A 14,273-nucleotide genomic window follows, 5' to 3' on the forward strand; every position below is an offset into this window, starting at 1 on the left:
AGAATGCCCTCTGGTCAGGTGTTTATCATCAGCTGGTCTGAGTAGTTTTTCTCCTTCAATATTATAAAATCCATGTGAGATTTTATACGCCTCTATCAAATCTCCTCGTAACCTTCTATATGCAAGACTAGGTAAACCTACGAGCTTTAATCTCTCTTCGTAGCTTTTGTCCCTCATACCTGGAATCATCTTAGTAGCACGTCTTTGTACATTTTCCAGCACTGTTACGTCTTTCTTCAAATGGGGCGACCAAATCACGTTTGCATATTCTAGGTGAGGTCTCACCAGGCTTTTAAATAGGATGGCAAACATCTTCGAATCCAGGTATTCGAAAGATCTCCTGATCATGCCTACCACTTTGGTGGCTGTATTTGCCACAGTTTCTACATGCTTGCTGAAGCTAAGTCTGTTATCGAAGGTGACTCCTAAATCTTTTTCAATGTCAGTTTCTTTAATTTCATTTCTTATACCATTTTTTGTCAGGAAGTATTCTTTATGATTGTTATTTCGCCCATAATGCATTCGTTTGCATTTATCAGTGTTGAAACCTAATTGCCATTTAAGTGACCAGTAATCTAGGCTGATCAAATCCCTTTGCAATCCTATACTATCTGCAGGGCTTCGAATCCTTGCAATAATCTTGGCATCATCTGCAAACATTTCACAAAAGTTCTCAACACACTCCGGTAAGTCATTTACATAGTAGACAAACAATGTTGGGCCCAGAACACTGCCTTGGGGGACTCCACTCCTAACTGATGTCCAGGCCGATGCAGATCCATTTACCATGACTCTTTGCTTTCTGTCAGTAATGAAGTCACAGACCCAATCATAAATCTTGCCTTTTATTCCATAATTTCTCAGCTTGACTTTCAATCGCTCATGGGGTACTGAATCGAAAGCCTTTGAAAAATCTAGGTAGATTACGTCTACAGGATGTCCTTTGTCAAGGATTTCCGTTATTCTATCCATTGATTCAAGTAACTGTGTAATGCAAGATCTTCCCTTTTGAAAGCCATGTTGAGATTTGGATACAGCAGCTCTTAGATGGTCGTTTAACCTGGTCCTTACAAAATCCTCCATGATTTTGCATATTATTGATGTTAGGCTTATCGGCCTATAATTTCCGCAGTCAGACTTACTTCCTTTTTTATGTAAGGCTGTGATCTGTGCCTTCTTCCAATCGGACGGCAGTTTTCCTTCATTCAATGACTTATTGAAAAGTAAACTTAGCGGTATTGCCAGTTCATTACTAAGTTCCTTTAGAACCCTCGGATGGATGCCATCTGGTCCAGGTGATTTAGATACCTTGAGTTCTTCAAGCTTTTTCCGTACCTCTGCTGGAGTTATGAAAAGTTCTAGATTTATATCATTATGGTCCATGGGCTCTAGATCAGGGGGCGGTATATTGCTTTTATCCTCAATGGTGAAAACACTGGTGAAGAAATCATTTAAAACCTCTGCCTTTTCATGATCATTTTCAGTTTGGTTTCCATCTCTGTTCGTCAGATTTGGTATTCCGCACTTTGTCTTCATTTTTGATCTGGCATATTGATAGAAAGCTTTTGGGTTTCTTTTAGCATTTTCTGCAATTTCCCTTTCATGATTCTTTTTTGCCTTTCTGACCTCCCACTTCACCTGGTTCCTTAGCCTAGCATACATATCATAGTCTTTACCCTCCTTAGTTTCTAGATACCTCTTATAGGCTTCCCTTTTCTTTTTAACCTTAGCTAGGGCTTTAGGGTTTAACCACAATGGTTTTCGTCTGGCTGTTGGGTTGTGTCGTCTTAGTGGCACATACTTTTTTGTCGTCTCCAGTATTTTGTCTTTTATGAAGGTCCAAGTATCTTTAGTATCCAGGTTACTGATATGTTTTTCCCATTCTATGTCCGCATGCTCTCTCCTCATACTGTCAAAGTCTGCCTTGGTGAAAGCAGATTTCATGCACTCTGAGTGGTCTCCTGGGACATAACATCTGTATAAAAAGTTAATGCAAGAATGGTGGCTTTTTCCTAATGGTGGAAGCATATGGATTTCATTTATCATGTCCTGTTCGTTTGTGAAGACTAAGTCCAATACATTTGGTCGGTTTTCACCTCTATGATGAGTAGGTTTCGTTACATGCTGAAACCAGAAACAGTCTCTAATGGTTTCTAGGAAGCGGCTTGCTGGGTGGTTTGGGCTTGCATTTGACATTATATTTGTCCAGTCGATCTCAGGATGGTTTGTATCTCCCATTACTAGATAATGACTATATTTACGATTGCTAGCTGAGCGAAGCGCATTTCTCTGTTTTTCATTAGCTAATTCTGTAGAATTTGGAGATCTGTATAGACATCCGACTAGTAAGGTGTCATTATCACGCAATTTTATCTCAAGCCACACACTCTCATCAAATTTCTCCTCTAGATTAACTTCCACCGTTGAGATGAAGTTTCGTACATAAATACCAACTCCTCTGTGGGGACCTGTAACATTTCCTAAGTTTGAGTAAAAGGTGAAACCATTTATATTGAACTCCGACGCCTGTACAACACATCGTGAATTTTTTGGTATTAATTCGGTCACACTAATTATGTCTGCATCAGTACTTTCTATTAACAGTTCAAGTTCCGGCCTTTTATTGACTAGACTATCTGCATTTAATGAGAGGCATTTGAATCCAAATTTTGAACGTGCATCTAAATTAACTTCTGAAGTAGGTGCTGAAAATAAATTATAACTGCGTGTATGTACATTGTCTCTGAAAATTTGTGCATTTTCTACCTCCTCTCCTCTTCTTTCTCCTTGGCTCTCATCATTTCGTAGTATGCCTTGGCTTCCTTCTGTTGTAATGGGGTCTGGTTCTTCTTCATGAAGATCTTCCTCATCACTGGGTTTTGGTGATCCTTGAGGGCACCACTTGCCCTGAGTATACGGTTTTTTGCCTTACTGTCCTTTATTTCTACTATCATTTTCTTTGGATAGTCTTCGGTTTTTCTGCCAGTTCTCCTGATTTTACCAAATGTTACCTCGTTTTGATCAATGGCATCACAGATTTGTTTGAACTTCTCTCGGTCTTCTTCAATTCTGAGTTCAGTCTCCTCCTGCTCGCTCTCCGGGACGTTAAATACCACTATACTGTCCTCTCTCTGGCTTCGGAGTTGAATCTCACGTGCACTTTTGGAAACCAGTGCATCTTGTGCATCTTTGTCAAAGGTTGAACTACTTGGCATTTCCGCTATCTGTAGTTTAACTTCATCTTTAATTTTATGAGGTATTTCATTTACTTGTTCTCGAATGATAGTGAGGCTGTGTTCTAACACACTTTGTCTCTTTTCTAGTTTAGAGTAAGCCTGGAGAAGTTTACCGGCTGATTTATTGCATTTATGACAGTACCAGTGAATACTACTTTCCTCATTTGAGTTTTTCTTTAGAAAGGCATAATTCTCTACAGATACATTTTCACAAATGGCATGGTGCCAAAATTCACACAGTTCACACTGAAGTGCATCTTGCTCTTCTTCCACTTTGTTCTTACAAGAGCCACAGTTTACGTGTTCACTTTCAATTACAGATTCATCATTGCCAGATTTTGAGCTTTCCTTATCTTGTAGGTGAATGGAAGATCTTGATCCTCTACGCTGACCTTGTATACCACCACTGGCACTGGCCATGGTAGGGAACCGTATTGCAGTACATGCTTTGCATAGAAATTGGTCCCCTTGGGCATATGATACCCCTTTGGTTGCTTTACAGTCTTGGCACTTTGGTGGCATTTTATATTCTAGCTTTGCAATGAACACAAACAGCAGTCAAGCAGCAGCAAAAAAGCCAGGAGCGATTGTAAGCAGCATGCATACAGTAGATTATATAGTCACTACCTTACCTCAATTCCTATAAGGCTTCTCTATTTACTGATCTGCCAATGTGGTATTGAACATAAGCATCCTATCCTGTTTGGAACTTTACATGTCAAAGATCGTGCAATGCAATCCTATGCACGTACCGCACCGTTTCTAGTGTATACAAACATGACCAAGAACAAAATGGCGAACCGCGAAAATACAATCCTCGAAAAAGCTGCCAGACACTTGATCCATGCAAACTGTGAAAAATACTGGACCGATTTCTTTTCAAATTCTGCAGCAAATAATTCACATCGTTGACTTGGAGATCTGATGGTTTGATGAATCCAGATTTAGGTTTTTCATAGGTTTTTTAATGTTTTAGTTCGCAGAAACTTGATCGATTTTAAAAGTGCGTCCGAACCCCGCGCATGCGCAATGTTGGCGCACTCTTGTTCATTCAGCATGTGCCTCTGGCGAATCCAGTCCATTGAAAGGTTTAGACAGCCTTGCTGTTGTTGCACTCTATATGACCATTGATTGTGTGTTTGAACAGATTGCCTGCTTTATTTTTAATTGTGAATGTCTCTACATAATCATTTGGATGTGACAGTCATTAGCTTGCTGTCTCAATGTCGTCCGGACTGTCAGGGCAATGGTGGTGTTGCTAGCCCAGCACCTTTGCTCAGTAAATGGGCTGAAAACTGGATGCAAGTATCCCACTTGTACCTCATCAATATATTGTTGCACCCTCACTGCTGCTGTAACCATGGATTAATCACACAACTGCAGCTTGTCAGAATCCAATCATGAAGCAGAAATGCAATCGGTCAAACTGCACTGGCGAGTCTATTGTAGCTGGATCAAATCATGCCGTACTTGGCATGCAAGGCAAGTGATGGTGCCACTTTTATGTTGAGTAAGCCATGCTCCATACAGGTGTAACTTAGGCAAGAGTGAATATTTTATGGCCTCCTGATCAATGTGAATGTGGTGAAGATTGGAGGTTGGAATTCTAGATGCGTCCACAGCCGTCAGGGGAAATTCCAATCACAGGGGTTGGGGCTAGTCCATCTCCATTACAAGATCCAAGCTCTTTATAGAACTGTCAGTTGATCAGCCACACCAATGCAGCATTCTGTTTCAAACCTGATTCATTGTTGCCATCCGAGACCCTCACCGGAACTACTTAAAAAATTATCATGACTGATTGAAATTTGGATGGCCCCCTGCCTAATTGGGATGGAAGAAACTGTCCTGGAAATGACTTGTTCCTGCTGCCATCCATCCACTGAATGTGGACTTGGTGCCTCATCATAAAGACTTGATCTTGCCACTTTCCACTCTCAATGCTTTAAGCTTTACTTTAGCCTCAGTGGAAATCATCGATGCCAGTTCACAAAGACTTGGTCTTCCACCCATAATGTCTACATGTTAATAGCTACGTTTTCCAGCTTTAGCCCAGTGGAGATCATTCAATGCCAGTTCACATAATCTTCTTGATAAAAACTTCACTCATGACTGCTTCCATGGTTTCATCGGTGAACTTCTATCGATCTTTTTGATTTATTTGGTTGTGAAAGATGTCAAATCGTCTCCATCACATGATCTTGGATTCTCTTAAAACTTTTATGGAGCCAATCATGAAAGGCTGAGCTATGAATAGGCACTGTTGGGATGGCTGTGTTGGTTGTGGCTGTTAGTGTTATGGTGTGAACAGTTTGCTAGAGGTTTGGGAGGGTATACGCCATTGGATTGTTATATGACTAATACGTTCAGCTAATACCATTCTCTAGTACTCTAATACCACTCTGACATGGCCCTGTCTCTAGTATTGTGGTGATATTTTAGGATGTTGGCTACTGTCCCTCGGCTTGTGAACCGATACTCTATGATCAGACCTCCGTGTTGCTGCCAAAGACATCACAAGCCACACGAAGACCTTCAGAATTGTGTTGCATCCCACTTCATCACATGAAAAGCTACACTTGCGACTATTGATACTGGGTCCTTGGGGAATCAATTGGAGCTTGTCGATATATTGCAGGATCAATAATGATCATTATCGAAGGCGGGGATTAGAGTGTGGCTTGATGAAGCTCTAGTCCAACGATAGCTCTAACAAAAAGCAAGTTAACTTACCGCCCACTATGGGTCCATTGCCCTCCAGCCTCATGTACAGCTCTACCTGTCCATGAGGAGGATGTATGAGTCATTTGTACGATGATAATGGGATAAATCAAGCTGCCCTAATCTGACAATATTTCATTACGAGACAGGCCAATGTACACTCTCCACTCCCCTTTACAAAATGATAAGATAGAGATGTGGGTGGGTGGGTGTCTATCAGTATCACACTATCACATAAATGTCAAACCGCCTCTCATCCACATGAGCACAACTTAATACAGCATGCTTGCCACTATATCATGCTCATATTTGCCGATATGTGCTCGACTCTCGAGGTAACGGCTAGCGGCATTCTTGCATTTGTATTGATCTGCCCTCGCAGTGTATCTTCTTGTACAAACCATGGTGTGCATTGTGTGAACCTTAGCAAGGCCATCTAGCCATGTCATAGTCACTCGGTGATTCGCCTGGTACTGTAGAGGGAAGAGGATGAGAGCGGCCAGGGCATGTGTGTTCGCAGATAAACCTGAACCACACAGTGACCATCTTTGCCATCAATGTTGTTATCATCAATTGACAGGTGTCAAGTTGGTTTCTTGGCCTCCCCACACTTGCCTCTCCATGTTATGAGGCATTCACGTATGGAAGGAGGTGAACCCTGGTATTCATGCTGGTGATTGATCTCTTGGCCTCCCCCTACCTTGCCTCTCCATGTTATGAGGCATTCACGTATGGAAGGAGGTGAACCCTGGTATTCATGCTGGTGATTGATCTCTTGGCCTCCCCCTACCTTACCTCTCCATGTTATGAGCCATTCACGTATGGAATGAGGTGAACCCTGGTAATTCATGCTGGTGATTGATCTCTTGGCCTCCCCCTACCTTGCCTCTCCATGTTATGAGGCATTCACGTATGGAAGGAGGTGAACCCTGGTATTCATGCTGGTGATTTATCTCCTTGCCTCCCCCTACCTTGCCTCTCCATGTTATGAGGCATTCACGTATGGAAGGAGGTGAACCCTGGTATTCATGCTGGTGATTGATCTCTTGGCCTCCCCCTACCTTGCCTCTCCATGTTATGAGGCATTCACGTATGGAAGGAGGTGAACCCTGGTATTCATGCTGGTGATTGATCTCTTGGCCTCCCCCTACCTTACCTCTCCATGTTATGAGCCATTCACGTATGGAATGAGGTGAACCCTGGTAATTCATGCTGGTGATTGATCTCTTGGCCTCCCCCTACCTTGCCTCTCCATGTTATGAGGCATTCACGTATGGAAGGAGGTGAACCCTGGTATTCATGCTGGTGATTTATCTCCTTGCCTCCCCCTACCTTGCCTCTCCATGTTATGAGGCATTCACGTATGGAAGGAGGTGAACCCTGGTATTCATGCTGGTGATTGATCTCTTGGCCTCCCCCTACCTTGCCTCTCCATGTTATGAGCCATTCACGTATGGAAGGAGGTGAACCCTGGTTATTCATGCTGGTGATTGATCTCATGGCCTCCCCCTACCTTGCCTCTCCATGTTATGAGGCATTCACGTATGGAAGGAGGTGAACCCTGGTACTCATGCTGGTGATTGATCTCTTGGCCTCCCCCTACCTTGCCTCTCCATGTTATGAGGCATTCACGTATGGAAGGAGGTGAACCCTGGTATTCATGCTGGTGATTGATCTCTTGGCCTCCCCCTACCTTGCCTCTCCATGTTATGAGGCATTCACGTATGGAATGAGGTGAACCCTGGTAATTCATGCTGGTGATTGATCTCTTGGCCTCCCCCTACCTTGCCTCTCCATGTTATGAGGCATTCATGTATGGAAGGAGGTGAACCCTGGTATTTATGCTGGTGATTGATCTCTTGGCCTCCCCCTACCTTACCTCTCCATGTTATGAGCCATTCACGTATGGAATGAGGTGAACCCTGGTAATTCATGCTGGTGATTGATCTCTTGGCCTCCCCCTACCTTGCCTCTCCATGTTATGAGGCATTCATGTATGGAAGGAGGTGAACCCTGGTATTCATGCTGGTGATTGATCTCTTGGCCTCCCCCTACCTTGCCTCTCCATGTTATGAGGCATTCATGTATGGAAGGAGGTGAACCCTGGTAATTCATGCTGGTGATTGATCTCTTGGCCTCCCCCTACCTTGCCTCTCCATGTTATGAGGCATTCATGTATGGAAGGAGGTGAACCCTGGTAATTCATGCTGGTGATTGATCTCTTGGCCTCCCCCTACCTTCATGACCTTGTCTCTCCATGTTATGAGGCATTCACGTATGGAAGGAGGTGAGCCCTGGTATTCATGCTGGTGATTGATCTCTTGGCCTCCCCCTACCTTGCCTCTCCATGTTATGAGGCATTCACGTATGGAAGGAGGTGAACCCTGGTATTCATGCTGGTGATTGATCTCTTGGCCTCCCCCTACCTTGCCTCTCCATGTTATGAGGCATTCATGTATGGAAGGAGGTGAACCCTGGTAATTCATGCTGGTGATTGATCTCTTGGCCTCCCCCTATTTTGCCTCTCCATGTTATGAGGCATTCACGTATGGAAGGAGGTGAACCCTGGTAATTCATGCTGGTGATTGATCTCTTGGCCTCCCCCTACCTTGCCTCTCCATGTTATGAAGCATTCATGTATGGAAGGAGGTGAACCCTGGTAATTCATGCTGCAGATCTATCTCTCATGTCTCTTGGCCTACCCCTTGCCTCAGGTTGCGAACTTGTAAACTTAGATATCATTCACAACAGACATGAGAAGCGTATGAGAGTGGCAGGCCGTTCATGCCTTCTTGACCTAATGCAATGTTGGGTCCTTTATGGCCATGATTCATTTCAGTTTGTTGTTCTATAGATATTTCCCACCAAAAAGAGTAAATGACCAGTCGTTTTTTAGATCAGAGTAAGTCCCATACCTGATCAAAGCCTCATGTTCATGTTGTCATTGTGTATTTCTCATTGCAGAGGTGAAAAGTGAACTGGAGGAACTAATGTCTGACATCAAGAAGACAGCAAACAAGGTTAGAGGGAAGTTAAAGGGTAAGTAGCAACTCCTATAGGCCGTGCATATGATGTCATCACAGATAAAGACAACTTTTTGGATGTCGAATGTCCATCATTGAGCCACATGGTACACCCTGTCCTCTGACTTTGCAAGTATTTTGTATTCAAAATCTGGTTGGCCCTTTCAGAAGGGGACACTATAGTTTGCCAATTTTATCATCATTGTATTTCACTGCAAATGGTTTACAACTACATACATTGTGAGGAGAAGGTATCCTACTATTGGCACTCTGTAATTACTGCTGAATACACAGACCTGTTATCACCAAATTACTTTTATAGTGTAGGTCATAAATTCATAATACTATTACATGTATTGTATGTACATGCTTTATGAATGACAATGAATGAAGCTTGATGAATAAATGACCAGCATAATCTTATTAATGGTCTTTTGTTCTCATGGGACAAGGTGACTTGTGAGAAGGCCTCACAGCTGTGGTAGTATTCAACCCTGTTTGTTCACCAACAGTGACCATGCTTTCACCAGCCATGCTATGAGAATGTATCCCTTTTTGTGCTCCCTGTGTCGCTGGAACTATGATGGACAATCCCTTGAAAAAAATGCCAAGATTAATGGAGAACACATTGGGAAAAAATGTATGAAGCTGGATTGTGATGAAAGGGATGGTCTTTGAAGCAAGGCTGACCTTTACTTGAACCCTTCCTTTAGCTAGTGCCTTGATTCCTTCTTATTATCTGCCAAGTCAAGATGCAGTCACATCTTGGCTGCTAGGTCCTACTCGATTCTATATTGTAACTATTTGGTCAGTCTGTAATCAGGCCTGTGGCACACATACAGCCAAATCAAGCCTAAACTACATCTGGTGCAACAACTGAAAATGGTCAGCTACTCTTCTACTCCATAGGCAACTCAATCATAACTCCATACCAAAATTGTCTGATACTACATGTACTGTAGATGCATTGCATGCAGGTCTCAGCAGCTTTAGAGCCATGTCACCAGACCCAGCACCTCAAGTATTCAGTCTCAAGCTGAGCATATTCTGGGAACGTATCTGGACTGTATAGGTCTCAGCAGCTTTAGAGCCATGTCACCAGACCCAGCACCTCAAGTATTCAGTCTCAAGCTGAGCATATTCTGGGGGTAACCGGAAAAACGCCGACCGACCGACCGACCGACCGACCGACCTACTGACCTACCGACCTACCGTCATATACAGTATCACTTTCGCTTTTCTATAGCACATGTATCTGTGTAGTGCCCAGCGCAATGGACGTGATGGATTCCGACATGTCTGACAGCAGCATCTCCAGTCAATTATACGGTAACCGGAAAAACGCTGACTGACCGACCTACCGACCTACCAACCCAAGGAGTTTCGTAGTTGAGTCTCAGGTCTCATAAGTCAATGTGATATATCCAATCCACGATAGCAGGTCATGTGAAATGAAATTGTTTATATCTTTAGAGTATCGTTATCAGTTCCTTACCGCGTGGGCTCGTTTTCCTGGTATAATTGACTGGAGATGCTGCTGTCAGACATGTCGGAATCCATCACGTCCATTGCGCTGGGCACTACACAGATACAGGTGCTATAGAAAAGCGTAAGGGATACTGTATATGACGGTAGGTCGGTAGGTCAGTAGGTCGGTCGGTCGGTCGGTCGGTCGGCGTTTTTCCGGTTACCTATTCTGGGAACGTATCTGGACTGTACAGGTCTCAGCAGCTTTAGAGCCATGTCACCAGACCCAGCACCTCAAGTATTCAGTCTCAAGCTGAGCATATTCTGGGAACGTATCTGGACTGTATAGGTCTCAGCAGCTTTAGAGCCATGTCACCAGACCCAGACTCTCAAGCTGAGCATATTCTGGGAACGTATCTGGACTGTATTCCTGTTTCACCACATTCCAATACAACCCTGTCACACTGTGCGTTCCTCCACTATTAGCTAGACAACACTAGCTTGGTCCTGCTGTTACCATGACAACGTATCCAAATTTTCGAATTTGTCAACTTGCCATGCAAACCCACAAGATCAAAATTAGGCGCATCATTTGATTATAAAGTCTCTTCTTGATGGGGAATAAATCATTAGTGTCTGGTGATGGATCGATTCCTTCAATCTGATGCTTAGATAGCCACGCTATAAATAGAACACAGCCTTGGCTTGTCAGGTCACACTATCACTCTGTAACGGACTATTGAACTATTGATGACGGTTGTGTAGAAATCGGCCAGGTGAAGCCAGGCCAGGTTGGTCACACCAGTCATCTGAACCAAGCGTCATAGATGTTCGCAAATTTTTGGCTGTAGTTTGGTTGCTGGTTTGGTGAGACCATCAGTCTGAATCTGGCACTGTAGTTGCGGGGCGTCGTCTAGTCAGGTCGGGTATGTAACCAGGCCAGGTTGTGTTAGCTGGACAAACCACCTCTGAGTGGCTTAAAACCACCATATCAGCCAACCTCTGATGAAACATTTCAACTGTCTTGCCAAGGCATCTCGTTGCTCTCTATATGAGTTATTGGGCAACGCCAGAATCAACATAGAATGTCAACTAATGATAACCTGTATCCTATAGACACAAGTCTATAGACACAAGTCTATAGACACAGACTGTAGCTTCATGTGCCTGCCTGGAGTCTGTAGGTGTTTATATGCCTGCGCTTTATTGATCTCGTTTACCAATCAAAAACATGATTACAAGAGAACAAAGGTAAATTGAGCGTGTTTCTTTATTGCGATGGAATGATTCATGAAGGCAGGGTTGGAGTCTTTGATCGATGAGCGATGGTTTGTCGCTGCTTTCAGGGCACGATGAAATCTACATTTGATGTAGCATTTGACTGTTTAGGAATAGGTATCAAGATTAACGTATGTCATTTGAGAAGGCGCATGCATTTTCATCATTAGAGGGATAAGGCAAAGCTACATTTCACATACTGGAGTCAGATTGACCAGATAGTCTGAAAGTGTACCTCAGTAAACTTTGATGAGCCAACTTGTCGTTATACAAGCGAAAAGGGCATATTTTTAGGAGACACAACATCATATTAACAAGTGCGCAAATGTCCTGATAATTTTCCTGATAATCAATATGGTCTAGATCAGTGAATATGCCATGCATATACAATGTGTTCAGAAACATTAAACTCAAACGCTCCACCCATTTAGAAAAAGTTTCACATAATTGCGCCAGAGTGCTGTGGTTGTGGAGTCTCCATCATCGAGGTCTGCCGTTGCTCGTTGTTGGAGATTGAGGTGGATGCGAGACAGACCTCTGCTCACAATAACATAAAACCTGCATTGATTGGCTGTGAAGTGACTGCTATTGAAGAGTCCAGCTTTCCTGGACTTCCTGCAGGACTGGTGGGAAGGACCGCAACTGCAGAATGTTGTCAAGACAAATCTGCCTGGTTTTGCCAGTACAGTCTATACATGAAGGTGGTGGAAATGTTTGTTTGACAATCCCAGACTCAAATGGCTGCACGAGATCGATGGGTTTGAAGTGACCAAAATTTGAGAAGAAGCCCATGAACTGAAGTGTTCAAATTACTCTGTCAGCAGTTAGGTGTTTTCAAATTGATATGTTTTCTTTATTTCAGTTATTGAACAGAACATAGAACAAGAAGAACATTCCAACAAATCTTCAGCAGACCTTAGGATACGCAAAACACAGGTAACCCAAAATAATAGGCTTTTATGAGTGAACTGCAGTGCCAATTCCACTGTGGAAACCTTAACCGTTTGCAAAGCTAACCACTATCGAACCTATTATGAAAAATGTCACTCTATGCTTGCTCTGGTTGAGAGGTTTACCCAGGAGTATTCGAGATAACAACAGTAGCAGAGTCCAATCATTATTGAGCAGGGGAATCAATTCATTTGTTATGAGCATGAGTTAAGGTTGCGTCTTGTGGGTTTAGTAGGGGGTGTGACTGATCAAAGATTTCTCAGAGGTGGAAGGGAAATGACCTTGTGTTTGTCCTCAAACATGTTGGAAAGTTGGGCTTCAAAGGGACCAGTGATCCCTCCCTCTCAACCACAATCACAAAACCGTTGACTTATTTGATGTGGAAAGTTGCATCGTTGTGCAGTGTTGAACCCTCTGTGGGACCACAGAAGGATGTCACACATTGCGTACAGTATAGTTGACAGTTTTTACACTGTCTAATTGTGGTCATTCAACCAAGTGACACTTTGTTCAAAAGATTGACAAACACTTCTGATTACAATTGATCAAGCATACTGTGCTTTATTTGTATTGTTGGTTGAAAGTGACACTTGTGTTGTTCCAAGCTGAAAGGTCATTTGCATAGATCATCCAAAGGAGACCAGACCTCACAGTGCTTGCTTCGTACATCACTGTACACTGTGTGTGGTGAGCTCAGGATCGGTTGGTTGGTTGGAATGAGAGGCCATCAAGCAAACTTGAGTGAGCTGGTCCATTCTCACAATGGTCCTGCGTTCAGTGTCGGAAGAGCCCAAAGCTGCTTTGCAGGGGTGTTCTGTTACAGTTTTATCTCTCATTGTTTGTGTCCCTAACCCTTCTTGACCTATGCAAATGCCTGGACAAAAGGTCATGTTTGGTTGGCCTCATTGTGTACATGAATGTAGAGTGACTCTAATGAAAGAAATCAATTGATTATTATGGTCAGTACTACAACTGTGATTTAATAAGTCAGATTATAGAAATACATTCTGTTGCACCTACCATGTCTATGCAAACCATTGATGATAAATGTGTGATGATTGTGCATGAATCCTTTTATTTGTTTGATAGCCTTGATGCTGTTGTGCTTTTATTTGACCCTTTCCTATCAATCAGAGTGAGGGTGTGGTGATGCACATAACAGACTATGCATTGAATGTAAGGAGTTACGCTAAGTTCCAGTCCATGCTCACTTTATGGTAAGAGGGGCTTCTGGCTAGTCACCTCACCCCTCTCATGGTGATAACCATGGCTTGGGGACCAGTCCATGCTCACTTTATGGTAAGAGGGGCTTCGAGCTAGTCACCTCACCCCTCTCATGGTGATAACCATGGCTTGGGGACCAGTCCATGCTCACTTTATGGTAAGAGGGGCTTCGGGCTAGTCACCTCACCCCTCTCATGGTAAGAGGGGCTTCGGGCTGTCACCTCACCCCTCTCATGGTAAGAGGGGCTTCGAGCTAGTCACCTCACCCCTCTCATGGTGATAACCATGGCTTGGGGACCAGTCCATGCTCACTTTATGGTAAGAGGGGCTTCGGGCTGTCACCTCACCCCTCTCATGGTAAGAGGGGCTTCGG

At 43.4% G+C, this 14,273-nt stretch overlaps 1 protein-coding gene across 9 annotated transcripts in view; it reads left to right on the forward strand.

Moving 5' to 3' along the window:
- LOC135483425 (syntaxin) overlaps positions 1–14,273 on the forward strand; it is a 51,058-nt gene that overhangs the window by 4,403 nt on the left and 32,382 nt on the right. For all 9 annotated transcript variants that reach the window (XM_064764339.1, XM_064764338.1, XM_064764344.1 and 6 more), the window contains exons 4-5: positions 8,922–8,996; positions 12,588–12,661. In XM_064764339.1, the coding sequence (XP_064620409.1) occupies positions 8,922–8,996; positions 12,588–12,661 (149 nt within the window). The remainder of the gene's footprint in view (positions 1–8,921; positions 8,997–12,587; positions 12,662–14,273) is intronic.

This window comes from Lineus longissimus, chromosome 2, assembly GCF_910592395.1.
Source record: "Lineus longissimus chromosome 2, tnLinLong1.2, whole genome shotgun sequence".
In the NCBI taxonomy this organism is placed as follows: Eukaryota; Metazoa; Nemertea; class Pilidiophora; order Heteronemertea; family Lineidae; genus Lineus; species Lineus longissimus.